General features: G+C 59.1%; 2 protein-coding genes across 8 annotated transcripts in view; one reads left to right on the top strand and one right to left on the bottom strand.

The window, feature by feature from the left end:
* Positions 1–7,066, top strand: part of LIMS2 (LIM zinc finger domain containing 2) — a 43,821-nt gene extending 36,755 nt beyond the window's left edge. For all 3 annotated transcript variants that reach the window (XM_061432171.1, XM_061432160.1, XM_061432150.1), the window contains exons 5-10: positions 2,847–2,996; positions 3,518–3,668; positions 4,587–4,679; positions 5,226–5,274; positions 5,451–5,526; positions 6,244–7,066. In XM_061432171.1, coding sequence (XP_061288155.1) covers positions 2,847–2,996; positions 3,518–3,668; positions 4,587–4,679; positions 5,226–5,274; positions 5,451–5,526; positions 6,244–6,391 — 667 coding nt within the window. In that variant the 3' untranslated portion in view covers positions 6,392–7,066. The remainder of the gene's footprint in view (positions 1–2,846; positions 2,997–3,517; positions 3,669–4,586; positions 4,680–5,225; positions 5,275–5,450; positions 5,527–6,243) is intronic.
* Positions 7,067–7,617: 551 nt separating this feature from the next.
* The window catches only part of MYO7B (myosin VIIB), a 102,607-nt gene continuing 89,320 nt past the window's right edge, over positions 7,618–20,904 (bottom strand). For 2 of the 5 annotated variants that reach the window (XM_061432130.1, XM_061432114.1), the window contains 17 exons: positions 17,878–17,995; positions 17,665–17,791; positions 16,186–16,352; positions 15,037–15,218; positions 13,991–14,121; positions 13,543–13,700; positions 13,189–13,342; positions 12,608–12,763; positions 11,899–12,004; positions 10,838–10,951; positions 10,564–10,651; positions 9,920–10,026; positions 9,284–9,469; positions 8,961–9,077; positions 8,695–8,778; positions 8,400–8,519; positions 7,618–7,990 (listed from right to left, as the gene is read on the bottom strand). In XM_061432130.1, coding sequence (XP_061288114.1) covers positions 7,889–7,990; positions 8,400–8,519; positions 8,695–8,778; positions 8,961–9,077; positions 9,284–9,469; positions 9,920–10,026; positions 10,564–10,651; positions 10,838–10,951; positions 11,899–12,004; positions 12,608–12,763; positions 13,189–13,342; positions 13,543–13,700; positions 13,991–14,121; positions 15,037–15,218; positions 16,186–16,352; positions 17,665–17,791; positions 17,878–17,995 — 2,217 coding nt within the window. In that variant the 3' untranslated portion in view covers positions 7,618–7,888. Of the gene's footprint in view, positions 8,520–8,694; positions 8,779–8,960; positions 9,078–9,283; positions 9,470–9,919; positions 10,027–10,563; positions 10,652–10,837; positions 10,952–11,898; positions 12,005–12,607; positions 12,764–13,188; positions 13,343–13,542; positions 13,701–13,990; positions 14,122–15,036; positions 15,219–16,185; positions 16,353–17,664; positions 17,792–17,877; positions 17,996–20,904 lie in introns of all 5 variants that reach the window. The other 3 variants (XM_061432122.1, XM_061432105.1, XM_061432138.1) reach the window with 2 other exon arrangements.

The raw sequence follows: 20,904 nt of genomic DNA on the forward strand, positions 1-20,904 counted from the left end.
ACAGGGTAATTTCCTATCAAGGGGAGGGGGCCTGGGAGGGGCTGGTTGCCATGACAACGGGCCTGGGCACCCAAGCCTGCACTGGCCATCGGCGGGGGGGGGGGGGGGGGTCTTGTGAATGGGGAAGGGTGGGAGGCCGAGGAGTCTTGTTTGGTCAAACGAGAGGGGATTCTTTCAGGACACTTGCTGTAGGGTCCTTGTGTCCTGCCCTGTATAATGAGGCCCCCTTTGGGTGTGCGGAATAAATCATGGCCTTTATCTCCAGCAGGGCCCAGCTGCAGGCTGCCTCATAATGGGGCGCTGTCTGTGCCTGTGGGGACCCGGAGGCCTGGCCCTCGTCTGTGCAGGCTCCTCCTCTGGACAGGAGGCCTGGGAACAGAGCCACTGCTGCCTGCCCCGTGCTGCTCCCCCAAGGCTCCTCCTGGGAGTCTGGGGGGTGGCTGTTTGCATGTCACCAATGGCTACTCCAACAAAGTTGGTTCTCTCTGTCTTTCCCAAAATGATACACCCAGTAGCACAGGTCACCAGACCACTATTACTTGTTTCAAAACACTTTACAACTTTTTAGTTAAGATGTTTAAAGATGTACATGCTATCACTGGGAGGAACCTCCCACAAGTACTCTCTGAAATGTCTTCTTTCATGCAGTCCTGTGCACTTGGGATTACTGCCCATTTTACAGACGAGGAAACTGAGGCTCAGAGAGGTGACCTGACTGGCCAACCACAAACCAGTGAGCCAGGATTTGGACTCAAGCATGTGTCGCTCTAAAACTTAGGCTGCACGTGTGTGTGTGTTGTTTTGTTCTCTTCTTCTGTTGCACCTCAATGGTAGAATTCCTAGGTTCCATCTTCATTCTACCTTGGAAAAACTCTACTGGTTGTCCTTAGATCTGGTGCTGGGATCAGGTCCGTTGAAAAGATATTTCACATCTGAGGTTCCTCTGAGAGAGCGGGGTTCCTCAGTTCTGTCTTGCTCCAGAGCTGGTGGGGTGTGAGGCTCCCTCCCCACTGTGGCCCAAGGTAGCTGTCTAGGAGAACTGGCTCATGGTGGCTTGAAACACGGGAATCTGGCCGGCTTCCCTGAGTGCACATGTCTGTTGTTGGATGATTGATGACAGTGTTTAAGGGCACAGGGTGTTGCAACCAAATTTTGGGGAGTTGCGCTCATTTCTGTAAACTTTGAGGCAAAAATCTTTCCATATGGGTTGAATGTTGTCCTGCTGCTAAGAGGACTCTGAATCTGAGAGTTAATCTTTTAAGGAGACTCCCTGTGCGTGCTCAGATGCTCAGTTGTATCAGACTCTTGGCGATCCCATGTTCTGTAGCCTGCCAGGCTCCTGTGTCCATGGGGTTTCCCAGGCAAGAATACTGGAGTGGGTTGCCATTTCTTCCTCCAGGGGATCACCCCAACCCAGGGATCGAACCCGAGTCCTCTACATCTCCTGCATTGGCAGGTGGATTCTTTACCTGACCTGCCTCTAAAAGAGGCCAATGCTGGTATCAGGTGGGCAGGAGGCTGGTGGGAGGGTTGGGGGCCTGGAAAAGGGAGGCAGGAAGGCCCAGATGCCGAGAGCACCGGCAGATCAGGTGGCAGGTGGGGGACGGGAGCAGGGCACTGCAGCCTTTGTATGAATGCATCTTTGCCCAGGGACCCTGAATCTAAATCCGTGCTGCCTGTGAGGCCCAAGGAGACAGAAACCATGTTGATTTCTCTCAGTAGAGACCACAGCTGTCGCCCAGAGGAGAAAGTACCATCAGAAATTACTCGGAGGTCTTTACAAAAAAGACTCTGTAATGACAGTTCCTAGGTCTGGGGGCCTCCATCTGGCACAACCGTGCTTGTCTTTGGAGACAGAGCGAGCCTGTAGACGTCTGGGTTCCTCTTTGTTGGGAGGACCCCTGAGGAAGCAGGCCCCGAGTGCCCGACGGGCCTGGCACTCCTTGGCTCCTTGACTGGGCACAGTGGGATGGTAACACACTGCACAGTTACTCGTATGTGTTCAAAGATATTTGAAAAATAAAGCGAATTTTTGAGCTGCTCTTGTCCACGTGATGTCCTAGGTTCAGGAAAAGCATAAAGAAGAAAAACACCACGTTTGCCTTGCTGTCCAAAGACGTCAGCTCCAGCTTGCTGCCGTGTCTCCTTCTGCTCTGTCCTGTGCCAAGGCTCCTGTTAGAGGGCTCACCTGTGGCCTTCCCAGCAGCAGGATTGTTGGCTGACTTTTCTGGGCCACTGGGCTGAACCCCCAAGGCTTCCCGGCATTTGTTCGGGCTGTGGGGGTGAGGGTGTTGTTGTTCAGTCGCTCAGTCGTGTCCGACTCTTTGTGACCCCATGGACTGTAGCATGCCAGCCTTCCCTGTCCTGCACCAACTCCCAGAGCCTGCTCAAACTCATGTCCATTGAGTCGGTGATGCCATCTAACCACCTCATCCTCTGTCGTCCCCTTCTCCTCCTGCCTTCAATTGTTCCCAGCATCAGGGTCTTTTCTAATGAGTCAGCTTTTTGCATCAGGTGGCCAAAGTATTGGAGCTTCAGCTTCAGCATCAGCCCTTCCAATGTATTGATTTTCTTTAGGGTTGACTGGTTTGATCTCCTTGCAGTCCAAGGGACTCTGAAGAGTCTTCTCCAATACCACAGTTTGAAATCATCAATTCTACAGTGCTCAGCCTTCTTTATGGTCCAACTCTCACGTCCATACACAACTACTGGAAAAACCACAGCCTTGACTAGACCTTTGTCTGGGGTGTTCAGGGATGTCTTCTCCAGGGAGGTGGCCCAGCTGTCTGGGGGAGGGTGCTGCGGAGGGGCGGCTGTATTCCTCACACCTGCCTCACTCCCCACAGACACCTGTGCCGACCCTGTCACAACCGCGAGAAGGCCAAGGGCCTGGGCAAGTACATCTGTCAGCGCTGCCACCTGGTCATCGACGAGCAGCCCCTCATGTTCAAGAATGACGCCTACCACCCTGACCACTTCAGCTGCACCCACTGCGGGTAGGGCAAGAGCTGCGTGGAGGTGGGACAGCCACCCAGGGCAGTTATGGGGCTGGAGAGGAGGACCAGGTGGGCAGAGGAGCGACGGGAGAGTGGGGTGCAGGGGAAGGTAGAATGGGGGCCCGGGGGCAACCGTGCAGGAGACTCCTCTCTTTGGGGCTCCGTTCAGGGAGGACTGGAGACTCAGAGTTGCACGAAGGACGAGAGAGGAAGGAGAGGCTGCAGAGCCCCCCCTCGGGTCTGTCCCAGATGCCCAGTCTGATCTAGGGGCGGAGGGGCCAAGAACAGATCTGTGCCAAACACAGGCCTCCTTCTGCGAAAGCTGAACGGGAATCCCATGCCCCGGGGCGTGTCTGGGGCACAGGAAGTCTCCAAAGAGAGCAGAGATGAAAGCACCGCCTGCCTGAGGGGCTCTGCAGGGACAGAGCTGGAGTTGGGGGCTGTCCGGAAGCTGCTTCCTTGGGTCTGCAGGGGCGGGAGCTGGGCAGCGCCCTTACCGGGGGCTCTGCATTGTCTTCCAGGAAGGAGCTGACCGCAGAGGCCCGGGAGCTGAAGGGCGAGCTCTACTGCCTGCCCTGCCATGACAAGATGGGGGTCCCCATCTGCGGGGCCTGCCGCCGGCCCATTGAGGGCCGGGTGGTCAACGCACTGGGCAAGCAGTGGCATGTGGAGGTGAGTGAGGCCGGTGTGGACAGCAGGTGGGGGCCCCGGCTCACGCTCACACTCCCTCCCAGCCCTGGGCCGTGCGGCCGGCTCCCAGAACTGACCTTCCTCTTGGGTGCTGCCCTTCCTGGCCCCTGGACGGGGACAGGTCAGTCCCTGGGGCCCAGAGACCTGGGCACACAAAGCATGGCCAAGCAGGCACACCACCCCCCAATCTTCCTTTCCCTCCTGGCCTTCTAGAGGATTCCAAAGTCCTGAGACACCCCCACCCGTCCTCCCTTTCCTGGTCTTCTAGAAGATTCCAAAGTCATGAGAACGCCTTGGGGACACAGGTCCGGGGCGCCCTGTGGGATTGTGGTTGATGGAAGTGGCTGTGTGTACTGTGCAAACGGGAGCTCAGCCCACCTGCGGGCAAGATGGTCAGGTGTGTCCCACTGGGTCACACTGGGGGCTCCACTGGGGGCTCTGGCACTCACAGTCACTATCTGGAAGAGAGGCATGCAAGCCCGTGGCTAGGCCAGCTCTGTGTCCCACAGGCTCTGCCTTGGGTGGCCCCTCTGTGAGGGTCCTGATGTGGCCCCTGGCCCCCAGCCTCCCATGGGAAGGTGAGTCATCACACCCAAAAGCCTCCCTGAGTAGGAAGACGTGTCCGGTGACTCTGGGCTTGTAGAGACAGAGGAGTCTGCGGGAGTGCAGCCCTCTGTGCTCCAGGCACCTCACCAGCACCTGACCCCTTGGGCTGCGGGTGCCTAGCAGCGAGGAATGAGGTCTGCTGAGCAGGGTCAGCTCACGGAGGTGTCGGCCCCACGGCCCTCCTGTGGGTCCACCCCATCAGCCTCTGGGCTGTCTCCTGGGGTCACTGCCGTCTCCTGGGGAGGTGGCTCCTGCTCCGACTCTGCCATCCCTGCCCCTCGCCCCCCTCCCCAGCACTTCGTCTGCGCCAAGTGTGAGAAGCCGTTCCTGGGGCACCGGCATTATGAGAAGAAGGGCCTGGCCTACTGTGAGACCCACTACAACCAGGTGCGGCTTGAGGCAGGGCAGTGGGATGCGGTGCTGCGGGGAGCCAGTCAGGGCGGGCTGGCCGGAGAGGGTATGGGGCAGCCTCCTCCCCTTGGAGCCCCCATGGTGGGTGCTGAGTGGGGGCTGTGCCACAGGCCTGTGTGCTGAGTGTCTCGGGACCTGGGCAGCCCCTGTGACCTCAGTGTCTCCGTTTGGGAAATGTGCCCTGTGGCCAGGCCTGTCGTGGGGACTGAGTGAGATGGCATGTGGAGTCCTGGGCTCTCGGGGTGACCTGCGGCAGGCCCCCTCCCTCCTACCAGGCCCAGAAAAACCGCCCAGACTGCGCCCCTCAGGACACCAGGGCGGCGGAGGGGGCAGCACCTCCACCTGTGTTTCCTGGAGGGGCGGTGATTCTGACCAGCCCTCAGGCCCGGGAGGCCTAGGAGGGCCGGGAGGCCCTGGCAGATGACAGGAGCTGCCCTTTGGGGCGGGGTGGGGCCACACCCCTGGCCCAGGGCCGGGGGCATGAATGCCAGCAGCCTGTTTAAGCCCCTGCTCTGTCCACAGCTCTTTGGCGATGTCTGCTACACCTGCAGCCACGTGATCGAGGGCGATGGTGAGGCCCGCCCCACCCCCCGCCCCGTCCCTGTGCCGACTTCCTGCCCCAGCCCCTGTCCCCCGCACTCTCTGGGCTTGTGGGTCTTGCAGCTGTGTGCCCAGCTGCCCCTCCCTGCGCACAGGGGGCCCTGTGGCTGACCTGTGGGGTCACTGAGCCTGCATCTGCCCCCACAGTGGTGTCAGCCCTCAACAAGGCCTGGTGCGTGCACTGCTTCTCCTGTTCCACCTGCAACAGCCGGCTCACCCTGAAGTAAGTGGCGTGCCCACCTGCCACCGCAGCCTCGCCCCGCCCCGCCCCCACTCCCGCGCCCCGCCCCCGCCCCACCCCCACTCCCGCGCCCCGCCCCCACTCTCGTCCCCCGCCCCCCCCACTCCCCCTGCCCCCGGGCGGGAGAGGAGCCACACAGCGGAGAGCCACACAGCGGAGACCCACACAGCACCCCTCTCCTCCCCTTCCCGCTCCTGGAGCCTGCTGGGGTCTCCTGTTGGAGTTGGCTTTCCGTGGTTTCTCCCCTTCATTGGGCCTTACCCTGAACGCCCACTGACATCGGCCCCTGGGGATGCAGTGGGCACAGGGGCAGCCCCCACCCCGAGCAGGGAGGTCCAGGGACCCTCAGGGCCCAGTGGGAAGAAGAGTCACACTGAACTTTGGGGAAGGAAAAGCCCGGAGCAGCACGCTCAGAGCCAAAGGAAGCAGACCTCCTCGGAGAATGAAAGGGGCAGGACAGCTGGAGCTGGAGCCTGGTTTCCCAGGACAGCAGGGAAGGTTCTGGAGTGTCAGCATTCAAGAAAAGTCTCTGGGCAGAAAGGGAGGCCTGGAGGCCCATCTCCTACCTCCAGAGGTCTACCGTGACCTCTGGCCACAAAGTCACGCCCAGGGCGGGGGACAGGCTGCTGTGTGGGAGGCGGCCTGCTCCGGGCCCAGAGGAGACCCCCACCCCTCCTGACCGCTGCCCGTCCTCCCCAGGAACAAGTTTGTGGAGTTCGACATGAAGCCCGTGTGTAAGAGGTGCTATGAGAAGTTCCCGCTGGAGCTGAAGAAGCGGCTCAAGAAGCTATCGGAGCTGGCAGCCCGCAGGGCTCAGCCCAAGTCCTCGGGCCTCCACCCTGCCTGAGAGGCCCGCCCACCTGGCTGCTTCCTGCTGGGTGCTCCTCTGCTGCCTGAGGCTTCACTCTGCACTTGGGCTCCCTGAACCTGCGGCATCTCGCTCCTGTCTCTGTGCTCAGCATCCCTCCTCCTCCCCGCCACCTTCGAGCATCCCTTCTCTCCCTCCTCCCACGAGGCCATGGGGCAGGGGCCTGGGTGTAGTGAACCTGTGACAGGCCCACATCCGCAGTTTCGGCCCAAGGTCCTCCAGGGCCAGGAACAGATAGGGGCCGGTGCCACCTGACTCAGCCTGCCCTGCCCTGGCCTGTCCTGTCCCATCCCTGCAGGAGGCCTCCTGGCAGCGTGGCCAGCCTCCGCCCCTCGTGGCACAGATGGAGCCCCCAGCCGGGCAGCCGCCCTGGGCCCTAGGCCACGTGGGTGAGGGCCCTCCGGTAAACTGTCCTATCCCCACCACGTGCTCACTCAGTCAAGGAGGATCCCAGGACCCAGACCAGGCCGGCACATCCTGCACTTCACCCCACACAGCAGCTGGAGGGGCCTGGCGCACCCCGCCTCTGGGGCACATGCTGACTCCCTGGGTGCAGTCTGGAGCCAGGAGGCAGTGGGCCCCAGTGGGTGGTTCGTTCCTGCCCTCCAGGAAGGATGTTACACTCGCACAATGAATGAAGGCTTCTTTACACCACCGCAGGGCCTGTGTGGTTTGTGGCATCAGGGTGGACGTGCTACCTCAGTGAGAGAAAGACAAAGACCAGACTGGACGGGCATCCCAGGGCCAGGCTGCAACGGGGCCTGGAGACAAGCTCAGCAGAGACCCTCAGTCCTTGAGGGCTGGCCCCGTGGGTGGAGTTGGGGGACAGGCCAGCTGGGGCGGTCCAGGGCGAGCCCAGGCTCCACAGCCCTGCATGCAGGTCCGCCCTGTGTGTGGGCAGAGGGGCCCACAGCTCCTCCAGCAGAACCCCCGGCAGCCTCCCATGCTCAGAGTCCTGCTGGGGACGGGGGAGAGGTGTGCCAAAGGCCCATAGGGAGTCTGAGAAGCAGGAAGGGAAGGAAGTGGAAAGAAGGGTGAGACATGAAGGAAGTCATTCTTTGAGGATGAAGCTGTCCTCCCTTGTCCCTGAGGGGATCATAGTGCTTTTTGCTTTTTGCAGAAGGAACTTTTCCTGGCCAGCACCTCCTGGATCTCCTGCCCATCTAACCCGCAACCCTCTTCTCTCATCGACACACACCCCCCAGTGCTCCATGAACGTTTATTGAACATTTCTAGGGGGGTCCTCTCCATCATCCACCCATCAGCTGGGAGGCCTACCACTCCCAGTGCTGCCCTGGGCTCCTGCCTTTGCCCCTCATAGTCAGCACCCAGGGGAGGGACCCACTGGGGTGCCAAAGGGTGGGAGGGGGTGTTCTGGGGAGAGGGCAGGCCTCAGGCCCAGAGGAGGGCCCTGGGTAAGCCCCACAATGACCCCTGACTGGGGAGGGCGGCTGAGTGGGCCAGAGGACCCTGCTGCTACGGGTGGCTTGGGACTGAGCCGCGGGGGGCCCGCTGCCGGTTCACGGCGCTTATCAGCTGCTGCACATATGAGGTCAGCAGGTCATCCATCTTGTAGCCCTGCGTTAAGGAAAGGTGGGTTATAGTTAGGCAGGGCGTGGACCAGGGCTTAGGGGGCCCAGCTGCCTCAGTGACACCCCAGGCAGACGTGGTAAAGAGAGAAGCAGGACTGTGTCTGGGCCCTGAGTACTCATCCCTCCTGGGACGACAAAGGCCCCTGCCAGGCCTTGATGCCCCCGAGTGACATGCCCAGCCCTCCTCGCACTGCACCTCCGTCGAGTCCTCCACCAGCCCAGCCTGGCCTGTCCCTGCCAGGCGTGGGAGCCGGGCCCTCCCATGAGCAACTCACCCGGTGGCATCAGGGGTCAGGCTGAGGGAAACCTAGTGTCCAGAGCCTCTGGGCGCTTTGTGTCTGGGCTAGGAAAAGGGACCTGGGGCACTTGGAAGGCCCCTCAGGCCTGGAGCTCACCAGAGAGGTCTCACACAGCAGGCGGCTGCCCCGGCCCAGCCCCGCCAGCACCATGTGGAAGTAGGTGCTGCCGCTGCTCCAGCTGGCAATCTTGGTGAAGGGGTAGGTGGTGAGCAGGTCCTGTGGCCACAGCAGGCGGGTGGGTCAGAGCCAGCCCAAGCCCAGGAGGTCTGAGGGGCCCCGGGGCTGCATTGCTGCCCCGGATCCTCTAGAGCCCAGGGCCGACGTGTAGGAGGACGGGCACCCAGCCCCCCTGCACGGGGGCCCCCCCGGTCCTGCCAGGGCCCTCTGCTACCTTGGTCTTGGGGTGGATGAGCAGGACCCCATGCCGGTTGATGGCGATGAGGATGATGTCCGGGTGGGAGGGCTCCGAGGTTTGCTGTGGAGGGAGGGTGTCACGGGGATCACAGCCCCTCCCTGAGACGCAGCCATGCATACGTGCCCTCCCAGACCTGGCTGTGGCCCTCCCTGTGGCCTGTCTGCAGGAGAAGCTCAGGCTGCCGGGGCCAGAGCTGTGTGGGGCCTGCTTGGCCAGGACAGCGGGTCTGGGGTGCCACCTACCTTCACCTCAAAGAAGGCAGACCCAAAGGTGGGCCACCGGCAGATCCACTTCAGGAAGGCCACCTTGGCCTCCTCCACCGTCTTGTCCTTGTGCTTGTTGCAGGCCAGGAGGATGTTCTAGGGGAATCCAGGACCAGTGAGGTCTCAGTGGAGACCACAGCTTGGCTGGCCCACCACCCGAGGCTCTGCGGCCCCAGCCAGAACAAAAGCCGCTGCCCGAGGCCGGGGGTGGCAGACCCAGTCCACCCTCCCACAGCCACACGTGGGCAGGACCCCTACAGGGGCAGCAGCCAAGGGCCCCCTCCCCAGCCCCCAACAAGGACCTTCTTCCATTCCTCTGGGGACATTAGGCGCGTGAGGTTCTCAGGCACGAGTTCCCGCAGGATCTTGGGGATGCTGGCTAGCTGGGGCCGGTCATCACCAAACCTGGCCTTGAAGATTAGGCCGGCCAGGTGGATGGCATCCTCCCTGGAACACTTGTGGAACCCACGCAGGTACTTGGGCAGCTCCTGGGTGAAGGAAAAGCTGGATTTTAGGCTCCTGCCACCCCCAGCTTTGCGCTCAGGTGGTAGCCCAGTAGAATGTAGGAAACGGAGCCTGCAGAGAGATAAGGTCCTTAGGGTTAGGTTTCCAGCAGAGGGAAGATGGCTGAGCGCCTCGCTGGAGAGCCGGGCCTGCTCTACCCCTTCGGGGCAAGGCCTAGCACTTGGCAGGCGCGGGACCCTCTGGGTCCTCCCCTCGCCGGTAGGCATGTTGCAGGTGAGGGTACAGCCACTGTCTGCAGGTGCCGCTGCCCCAGGCAGTGCTCTCCATCTGCTCCTGGCTCCAGAACCCTGACCGACCACGAGGCCCTGGGCGGGAGGTGGGTGGCCCTGGGCAAAGAGGCCATGCCCCACTCTGAGGGCAGGTGTGACTGAGCAAGAGTGGCCCCGACACCCCCAGGAGGGGCAGCCCGGTACCTGGTGGTAATGAAGGATGGTGTCTGCCTTCACATCTTTCCCAGGGGCCACGTTGAGCCACAGTTTCCGCATGAAATATACCTGATAGGGGATTGTCACAGGGGCCCCTGGGCAGGGGCAGCAGTGAGCACAGAGCCTGTCCCTGGCCAGCCAGGCTCTGAGGCTTTACCCCCCACTCCTGCACCCCGCCACTTGGCCCTCCCATGTCGCTGCTGTGTCTGCTACCATGACCTCCCCTTTGGAAAGCCCCCATACCTCTCTCCCTGGCCCCCAGCCCTTCCTCAGCCTTCAGGATGAGTGGGCGCTCCTGGATCTCCCTGCGGGGTCAGACTCCCTTCTGCCCCTGTGCACCCTTCATCACCCCAAAGTCCGGCCATGTGTTCCAGGCCTGCCCCAAGCCCAGCCCCTGCCCGAGCTGGTAGAGTTCTCAGGGCAGGGCCTCACTGCCTGGCCCCAGGCCTGGCCACACCCATGAGCCAGGGGACCTGAGGAGAATGAATGAATAAATGGGCATAGGCCATGCGGGAGGGTCCCGGGGAGCTGTCTGACCCTGGTCCAGGAGGCAGACAAGCTCTGCTTCACCTCATATCCCAGCAACACCCTCCTTTGTGGCCCCAGCCTGGCTCTCAGAGCCTTCTGCTCACCTTCCTTCTGGGGCTTGTTCTTCTTTACCCAGTCGGACACATGCCGCAAGGAGTCAAAGAAGAAGTCTCCCTCCTTCTGGCTGATGACCTGGGGCAGGTGGAGAGGAGGGTACAGGCAGGCAGGTGTGCAGGAGGCCAGGTGTCACCCTGGGGCTCTGTGACCCCTCTCGCCTGTGTGCCTGTGAACCTCGGCGGGGCTGGCCCAGTGCTGGTGGGAGACCCCCACCCGCCTTAACCGCCTTCCCTCCCGCCCCCTGGCCTGCGGGCCACACACCTTGTCTGCGATCTTGATGAAAAGGCTGCAGCCCTCCCAGGAGGCAAGCTGCAGCCGGGCGGCGATGCTGTCACAGGCGTCCCGCACCCGCGTGTTGGCACCCACCTCCAGCATCTGGGCAGAGAGGCAGCCCGGCTCAGCTCTGGATAACCCTCTGAACCCTGCTGGCTAAGGCTGGGCGTGCCCTGTCCTGAGAAGGGTGAGACTACCCCTCTAGAAACCTGGCCAGATGTGTGCACTATTCTGTCACAGAGCTCACTGTCTCGGGGTACCCAAGAGGCCTGGCTGTTTCAACTTGCTCTGAGAGCCTGCAGCCAGACTGGGAACTTCCCATCATGGGCTCTGCCATCTCTAGGCCACAGTCCACTTGGGGAGGGCCGTGAGGTCATCACCCCCACTTCCCCTCCCTCCACTGCTGCCATTTAGCCAAGGTCTCCCACTGGAGGAATGGATGGCAACCCACTCCAGCACTCTTGCCTGGAGAATCCTTTGGACAGAGGAGCCTGATGGGCTACAGTCCATGGGGTCGCACAGGGTCAGACACTTAGCACGCACGCATGCACTCCCAACTCACACCTGGCTCTTCTGCTGTCCCCAACAGCCAACTGGGCTCCATCCATAGGCACCTCATGGGCTCCCTGCTCACTGTGGCCCCAGGGCTGGGTGGAAGCCCCAAGGGGCCTCTAGGCCCTGGAACTCAGCCTCGTTGCCCAGCCTCCTGGCCTCCTCACTCCTGTGCCTGGCCTGGAAGGCCCCCCATGCCTTTGGGACATCCCAACTCCCCGCCATACTACAACCTGCCCAGGGCCAGTAGTCCCCTGCATGGCGCAGAGCTCCTGAGGGCACCCAGCACTCAGTTCATGCTGGTGGGGGCCAGCAAGAGCAGAGCAGTATTTTCACAGGAGAGGGGCTAGGAGCGCACAAGGGGAGACAGTCCATTCGAACTCACACAGCTGTGTCTGTAGGCGTCTCCCAGCCCTCCTAGAGTGACCCCAGTGGGGAGGTGCCTTGCTCTGGCTGTGAGCCCCTGGTGATGTGGGGGGCAGGGCGGGGAGGCTCACCTCGCTCGTGTCGTTGGGCAAGTAGACCTTGTGGCAGATGCGGGAGACGTTCTGCTCAGCGGCCTCCACCTCCACCTGGTGCGGCGGCTGCTTCCGGGGCCCTGTCCTGGAGCCAAGTGCGCGCTGCACAGGCCACCCACCACCCCCACCCAGGCCGGGCCCCAGCACCAGCCTCTGAGCTCAGCTATGTGCCATGCACACAACAGAAGCTAACCCCAGAGACATGCACAGTGGTGCCCAGGTCAGGGCGGGGAGCTGCCCTGTGGAGGCGCTGGGCACATGGCCCATAGGAGGCGGCAGAGGCCAGCCTGGCCTCATCTCCCAGGAGCCCCGAGGTTTGAGGACACGTGGGGAGAGGACCAGGCTGGGCAGGCCACCAGTGGGCAGGGCGGGTCGTGTTCCCATCTTCACATAGCTGGGCATCGGGTATGGGCCTCTTCATGACCCAGGTGGCCACTCGTGGCCAGGAACTCTGCCAACCCCTCCAGCCTCCCCGCAGCCCTCCTGGGCCTCTCTTGTGTCTTCCTCCCTGGTGGCTAGGACCGGGTCCTATCTCCCCAGACTGACACCACTTCAGACAGGAAGCTGAGTCTGGCTCCTCTGGCGGGTGTCCCCACTGGAACATGATCCTGGGAGACTGGAGGCTCCCCCCTTCGCCCGGCACTCCCAGACCAACGTTCCAGGGGCACCTAGGAGTTGGTAGGCTCACCTCAGGACCCTCTGGATGCGGCGGCTGCAGTCAGGGGCCAGCACCTTCCTTCTCCGCGTGTCTATGAACTTCTGGGCGTGCGGCAGCAGCGCCTTGCCGGGTGGGAAGAGGCCAGTGCAGAGCCATAGCAGCTGCCAGCCCCGCTCCTCGCTGTACCTGTGGGCGGCAGCACAGGTCAGCCCAGGAGGGGCCCCTCCTGGAGGCCCGGCCCGCCAGCACTGTAGGGAGATGGGGCTCTTTGTAGGATTATCATGTGAGCAGAGGCCTGCCTGAGGCCCTGGGCAAGGAGGCCACTGCCCTGCTGCCAATGCCACCAAAGCCTTCCTGCTCACAGGAAGGGAGGGAGTGCTATCATGCCCATTTTGTGAAGGAGAGCACTGAGGTTTAGAGAGGCCAGGGGACAAAGGAGACAGGGTCGGAGAGGCATGGCTCAGGGCAAGAAGTCCCAACACCCCCCCCCCGCCACAATGTTACAACGAAGGCTGCCTTTACGAGGTGGGGGCTGGGGGAAGGACCAAGGGGGCCCCGGGCACAGCAACCCTGTGCCCACTGCCTTCCATCCCTCCTTGCTGCCCACAGACCTCTTGGTGTTGTGCGTCAGCTGCTTCAGGATCTGGCAATAAACCTCATCCTGCAGGACGGCCTCCTGGAGGGCTGATGAGAAGATCTGGTCGGTGAGCTCCAGGGAGGTCCAGGCCTGCCGAGAGGGGTAGTCACCCATGTACCTGAGGATGGGTGCAGCCGTCAAGGAGCAGCGCCTCTCACCACTGATCCTGAGTCTGGCCCAGAGCTGATCCCGCGCCCCCGCCGGGGCACTTCACTGCCTCCGGAGCAGCCCCCTGCCCTGAGAGGCCTGGCCCTCGGGTGGGCTGGCCGTGGGGCCCGGGCCCACAGGCTTGGCGTGGGGTTGGGGCAGGCCGGCCGGGAAAGGATATCGATGAAGATCTGACAGGCAGCATCCCGCAGCTCAGCGTTGGCGTGGACGCGCCGGAGCAGGGGCTGTCGCAGGGGCTCGGCCGAGTGGGCCCACAGCTGCCCGCGGGTCCGGGTCAGGGGCAGCACGGCTCTGCTGACAGTCTCCTTCTCGGGGACCCTGTGGGGTGGGGCCAGGTCAGGGCGTGTGCTGCTCCTTGCTCCTACCCATCGTGGGCCATGCACACACAGTGCAGAGAGAGCCCAGGCTTCCAGGGTGGGCCCCCACGGGGATGCCCTCTGCACCCACAGCACTCCGCTAAGAGACAGGTGGGTCATGTCAGGGTCAGAGGGCCCCCTCCCTGCCCAGGGAGCCCGCGTGGGCACTGCTTCTGCTTTCATGCACCTGAGTCCCCAGGGAGCACAGAAGGGCTGATTGGGGTGGGGCCTGGGATGGAGCAGGGTGGGCACCTAAAAAATTCATAGGAGAATTCCTCCAGGGTGTGCAGGTTCTCCTCGGGCTGCTCCTCGGGGGGAGCCTCTGTGGGCCTCCCCTCCTGGGCCGCCAGCTTCCGCTTCTCCGGTGACATGGCCAGCAAGCTCTGGGGGTGGCGGGGCACAGGTATGGTGTCCAGAAGGCCCCACCCATGGGCTCCTCCTGGCCAGGTGTCCTCAGAGACTTGGGAGGGGCCGGGCCACAGGGCTGGACAGGCCTGGACCTACCCGTCCTGTGTCACCTGCTCTAGAACCCAGGACCAGTGACTCGATGTTTCTGAACCTGTTTCCTTTTTCTTCAGGGGGCGCTCAGGCCCACCAGGCTCCCCTCTCCTGGGGCACTTCTCTTCAGGGGTATCCCTCACCCTGGCCCTGCTGGCCTGGCCCCCCACCTCCTTCTGGCCTTGTCACTGAAGTGTCTGTCCCTCAGGGAAGTCCTCCTGGACAAGGTGAGCCCCCTCCTAGAATCTGCTCCTGTAACAAGTGCTGCTTCTTGGTGGCACTTTGCACACTTGCCATCAAGTCGTCATTCATCCAAGTCTCCTTGAAGGTGGAGATTCTACGGTGTTTGATACTGTATTGTGGTACAGGGCATGCAGTTGGCACTCATACATGCATTTGGGAGGCCTATCTGTCCTGTCTCCCTGGGCGGGGGCAGGGGGTGCTGGTCTTGGGGGTTAGGGTGGAGTGGTTATCAGGGGTAGGGAGACTTGAGCCCCCTTGGGTCAGGGTTTTTAAACGACATTGAGGCAAGATGGGTTTACCCCCAGGACGCTCCCTGGTGGGAGGGATGCGCACTGATTGAGCACCTGCTGAGTGCCAGGTGACGCCCCAGCCACTCACTGCACAAGCACTTCCTGCCTCTCCCAGACGGATGGCAGGGCTGGCAGGGCTGACATGACACCCAGGCTTTCTGGGGGGTGGGCCCAGGCACCTGAGCTAGGACCCCAGGCCTGGCCTCTCAGCCTCTTCCACAGGTGCCCAGGGGTGCCAGGCTGAGGGCAGGCGAGCACGTGAGTTACCAGCAGCTGTGCTGAGGGCTTGGTGACTGTCGGGATGGTGTAGAGGCAGGAGGTAGGCACCAGTCCCGTCTTCTCGGTCCGGTCATTCTGGGCCAGGGTCCAGTTCTCAGAGGCCAGCAGCCCCTGCTTCTTTGTCAGGATCAGCAAGTCCCCCTTCTTGAAGGGCAGGAGGGTGGAATCCTCTACAGTCACATGGACACACACAAGAGACAGAGAAGACAGTTTCCCCAGGGTTCAGTGGAGGCCAGAGGCCCTGCTGGCATCCTGTGGGTGGTCCCCTCTGACAGGTGAGGAAACAGGGACACAGAGCAGGGGGCCCAAGGCCACCCCGAGAGTGACTGGGGGTGGGATTCCCTGAGCTCAGGCACTCGGGAGGCCTGGACAGGCACAGCCGGGCAGACAGAAGCTGGGGAGACCTGCACAGAGGCCTGACCAGGAAGTGGCCAGGGAGCCGTGAGGCAGATGGACCAAGGGGACAGAGGACTGGCAGGCTGTCACCACACCTGCCCAGGAGCTAAGTGACCCGTCTGAGCTTGTTTCCTCAGCTATAAGATGGAGAATATCACCCTTCCCTCCTAGGGCGGCTGTGAGGATGGGATGGGCCATGGGGACAAAGCTTCTGCTGATGTTTCCAGCGCAATTAAGACCCTATGCACAGCCCTCCCCTGCTCCCCTACTTTCTGAAGCCTGATTTCCAGCTGTGCTGAGGGAAGCTGTGGCCATCAACGAGACCACCAGGGCTCACCCCGCTCCCATCCCCACCCGCAAGCTAAGCGGCCCTGGACAAGCTGCGTTCCTCCTCTGAGCCGCCAATCCTTGTCTGCAACACTGGATAACGGTGGCTGTGGGGACGGTGTGCACTGCACGGGCTGGTGACCTGGCTGGCTCTCCCCCTGCTTCCAGAAGAAGGGCATCCCTCAGTGCCCTTCACTTTAGAGGGGCTGAGAGCCCTCCTGAACTCCCTTATCTTGGAGGAGGGAGGGCCTTGCCCATGGGTGACCCTGAGTGCTTTGTGGCCTCTCCCTCTCTCTGCTCAAGTCCCTGCCCTCCGCCTGCTTCATGACCACCAGGGCCTGGCACAAGCAAGCCGCCCTCCAACCAGCCACATGAGTAGCCCCTCACCAGCCCCCTCCCCACCTGGCTGGGTACCTGTGGCCTTCCTGTCCTGCAGGGCCATGGCGAACACGGACCTCTCCTTCAAGCCCTCCAGAAACATGGCCACCAGCTCGGCGACGGCCACACTGCTGGGGGACCGGAACTCATACTCCTCTTCGTGCAGCGTGGACAGCATCAGCCTCTGCCCACCCCGGGCCTCCCTGAGGGGGAAAGAGGGCAATGTGACCAGAGGCCTGCCCCACCCTCCCCCTGGGTCAGCCCCTCAACAGCCTGAGGGGTGACCTGCCCAAGTTACAGAGTCCAGAGTGCCAACCATCACACCATGAAGCCCTCTTACAGATGAGGAAACTCCAGTGTGTCTGGAGCCATACAGGGCCTGGGGCTGAGCATGGATCTGCCCTAGCCCCGGACTCTCTGTGTGCATGGGCAGATGAGCCAGAGCTTAGGGTCCTGTTCTATGGGCTTCAAAGGCAGTGGTGGTGCCAAGCCTGTCTGTGGAGTCAGCTCTGGGCAGGCAAGGTGGTGGCCAGCGTGCAGGGCCACCATGGGGCCACTGCAAAGAAAGTTGGTGCTGAGATGGAGCTCCAGCCTGGGTGAGTTTGGGTGAGCTACCCAGCCTCTGTGGGCTTCCCTGGTAGCTCAGCTGGTAAAGAATCCGTCAGCAATGCAGGAGACCCTGGTTTGATTACTGGGGTGGGAAGATCCCCCAGAGGAGGGCATGGCCACCCACTCCAGTATTCTTGTCTGGGAAATCCTATGGACACAGGAGCCTGGCGGGCTACAGTCCATGGGATCGCAGAGTAGGACGCGACTGAGCAACTAAGCACCTACCCTCTGCATGCCTGTTTATTCATCTGCAGAGTATGGAGTGATGGGGGGACTTATTGGAATAGAAGAGAGCACCTAGCACAGTCTGCCTCAGTAAGTGGTACCAGCATGTGCCCTGCACACACTGGGAATGACCTTAATGGTCATGCCACACTAGGGTGTGTTTTAACCAAGGAGGGGCTCTGGCAGGGCACAGGCACACCTTCCAGAAGGGCGTGGAGGCCTTCTCAGTAGATGAGAGCTGGGGGCAGGGTGTCTGGGGCACGCCTGGCATGCAAGGTGGTCCTCACTCTGCTCCATGCCCTGCACACACAGGCCTGTCCCTCGCTCCCTCTCCCAGACTGCTGGCACCTCCATGTGAGCAGTACCCACCAGCGAGAAGAGAAGGAACCTATAAGTGAATGGACGCCCCAAAGGCCGCAAGCTTATGTGCCTCTTTCCAGGGGAGCTGGGCTCTAGAGGAAGTTTGAGAGGGCAATCGGTGGTGTGTGGACACATTGCTGACCCCAGGACAGTAGAGGGCAGGGCCTGAGCCAATGGCCATTATGCCACACATATGATGCAGTGTGAGTCAGTCGGGCCCCCAGTAACAGTGTGCCCCATCCCTCTCCTGGTCTCTCCTGGAGCCCCAAGGACTGAGGTTGTGGGAAGGAGCAGGTTTGGGGCTTCCCTCGGAGCACCCACCTGTTGGTGATCAGACTCATGACCTCGATGAAAGAGAGTTCTAGGAGCACCTTCTCTTTCTGGTCCAGGAAGTACAGCCCCTTCCAGTTAACAGCCAAGATCAGCTGAGTCTTGGGCAGTTGGGGGCCTGGCAGAAGGAGAGAGGGGTGTGAAGCCAGGGCTGGTCCAGGGTGGGGGCCCACTGGCACCCTCTTACACATCAGACACCATTACCTGAGAGTGTGGTGACTTCAAAGAGCCGAGAGAAGAGCAGCGGCCACTTCAGGCAGGCAGTGTCCACCACCTGCTCCTGCACAGTCAGTGGCCTGGCCCGCTTCTGGGTATAGGGTGCCTGCACGGAGGTTGCGATGATGAGTCACCTCCATCACTTATCCCTCAGCTAACTCCTCACCCGGTGCCCAGGGAGCTCATTTGCTGGATCATTCTGTGAAGTCTCTGCCTAAAGCCAGGCCAGTGTCCGTGAGAGTCAGGTGAGGGACTCTGGTGGGCTGGGGAGGGCCCATCACTGGTGGTTCTGATCCCCGCTTTAGAATCAGAGCTCCCAAGGGCCAGAGGGCCAGGCTGCTGCTTGCTGCCTGAGCCTGGAAGACAACGAGGGGCACGTGCAGCTGTCTGTGGGACCCCGTCTGCGGGCTCAGATGGGCTCTCAGCAACACCGGCCTCCTGGGGCTGCGTGTTGCTCCGTGCTCAAGGCCCGCCTTGGTGTCTGTGTCTGTGTGTTGGTGCTCCACTCTGCCTCTCTTCTACACTTTGGGAGGCATCTCTCAGGGACCTTCACCTCAACCCCCCTCCCCAGTCCTGTCTCACCTTCCTCCCTCCCTCACCCTTGGCTCTATCTGACCTTCACCCTTTCCTCTTCCCATGTCCACAGATCTGTAATATCCAGCTGGAAAATCGCCAGCTGTAACATCCAGTTGAGCCTTCCTGTTATGGTTTGTTGGATAAAATGTTGTTTCTCTTGTTCCCTCTTTAAAAGGTGGTTGGGTAACATTCATATACTGAACCAGGGGATGTAAATGGACACATCCTGAGATTTGGTGCTTTGCAACACATATCAAGGATTTTAGAACATTCATGTGTGCTCATTCACTTTAGTCATGTCTGACTCTTTGCAACCCTATGGACTGTAGCCTGCCAGGCTCCTCTGTCCATGGAATTCTCCAGGAAAGAATACTGGAGTGGGTTGCCATGCCCTTCTCCAGGGGATCTTCCAAACCTAGGGACTGAATCCACATCTCTTATGTCTTCTGCATTGGCAGGCGGGTTCTTTACCACTGGCACCACCTGGGAAACCCAACATTTGTACACTCTGAAATCCCTTTTCAAGAAATCAATCTTGATGAAATAACCATCAAGCATATAAAAGGTGTATCTACAATGAGATTCACTGCGTCGGTTTAACAGTGAAAATGGGACATGACCTTAAAGTTCACCAGTGAATGAATTGTAGCTCATGAATACAGTACTATTCAGCCCTTAAAAACAGACTGGTATTTAGTGACACAGAAATAAGGGCCCAAACTATTAAGCGAAGTGAAGAAGTAGGTTTAAAGCTGTCTAATGATGATCCAATTTTTATTTTTTAAAAAGGTGTGTTTCCTAACAATGAGAAAACAGAAAGAGAAATTAAGGAAACAATCCCATTCACCATTGCAATGAAAATAATAAAATACTTAGGAATAAATTTACCTAAAGAAACAAAAGATCTATATATAGAAAACTATAAAACACTGATGAAAGAAATCAAAGAGGTCACAAATAGATGGAGAACTATACCATATTCATGGGTTGGAAGAATCAATATAGTGAAAATGAGTATACTACCCAAAGCAATCTACATATTCAATGCAATCCCTATCAAGCTACCAACAGTATTTTTCACAGAACTAGAACAAATAATTTCAGAATTTGTATGGAAACACAAAATACCTCAAAAGCCAAAGCAGTCTTGAGAAAGAAGAATGGAACTGGAGGAATCAACCTGCCTGACTTCAGACTATACTACAAAGCTACAGTCATCAAGACAGTATGGTACTGGCACAAAGAGAGAAATATAGATCAATAGAACAAAATAGAAAGCCTGGAGATGAATCCACGCCCCTATGGACATCTTATCTTTGACAAAAGAAGCAAGAATACACAACAGAGAAAAGACAATCTCTTTAACAAGTGATGCTGGGAAAACTGGTCAACCACCTGTAAAGGAATGAAACTAGAACACTTTCTAACACCATACACAAAATAAACTCAAAATGGATTAAAGATCTAAATTTAAGACCAGGAACTATAAAACTCCTAGAGAAAAACATAGGCAGAACACTCTCTGACATAAATCACAGCAAGATCCTCTATGAACCACCTCCCAGAGTAATGGAAATAAAAGCAAAAATAAACAAGTGGGACTTAATTAAACTCAAAAGCTTTTGCACAATGGAAGAAACTATAAGCAAGGTGAAAAGACAGGCTTCAGAATAGGAGAAAATAATAGCAAATGAAGCAACTGACCAATAATTAATCTCAAAAATATACAAGCAGCTCATGAAGCTCAACATCAGAAAAATAAACGACCCAGTCAAAAAATGGGCCAAAGAACTAAACAGACATTTCTCCAAAGAAGACATACAGATGGCTAACAAACACGTGAAAAGATGCTCAACATCACTCATTATCAGAGAAATGCAAATCAAAACCTCAGTAAGGTACCATCTCATGCCGGTCAGAATGGCTGCTATCAGAAAGTCTACGAACAAATGCTGGAGAGGGTGCGGAGAAAAAGGAACTCTCTAACACTGTTGGTGGAAATGCAAACTAGTATAGCCACTATGGAGAACAGTGTGGAGATTCCTCAAAAAACTGGAAATAGAACTGTCATATGACCCAGCAATCCTACTGCTGGGCATACACACCGAGGAAACCAGAATTGAAAGAGACACATGTACCCCAGTGTTCATCGCAGCACTGTTTACAATAGCCAGGACATGGAAGCAACCTAGATGTCCATCAGTAGAGGAATGGATAAGAAAGCTGTGGTACATATACACAATGGAATATTACTCAGTTATTAAAAAGAACATACTTGAATCAGTTCTAATGAGGTGGATGAAACTGGAGCCTATTATACAGAGCAAAGTAAGTCAGAAAGAAAAACACCAATACAGTATTTTAATGCATATATATGGAATTTAGAAAGATGGTAACGATGACCCTATATGTGAGACAGCAAAAAGAGACACAGACATA

The sequence above is a fragment of the Bos javanicus genome, chromosome 2 (assembly GCF_032452875.1).
Source record: "Bos javanicus breed banteng chromosome 2, ARS-OSU_banteng_1.0, whole genome shotgun sequence".
Lineage (NCBI taxonomy): Eukaryota > Metazoa > Chordata > Mammalia > Artiodactyla > Bovidae > Bos > Bos javanicus.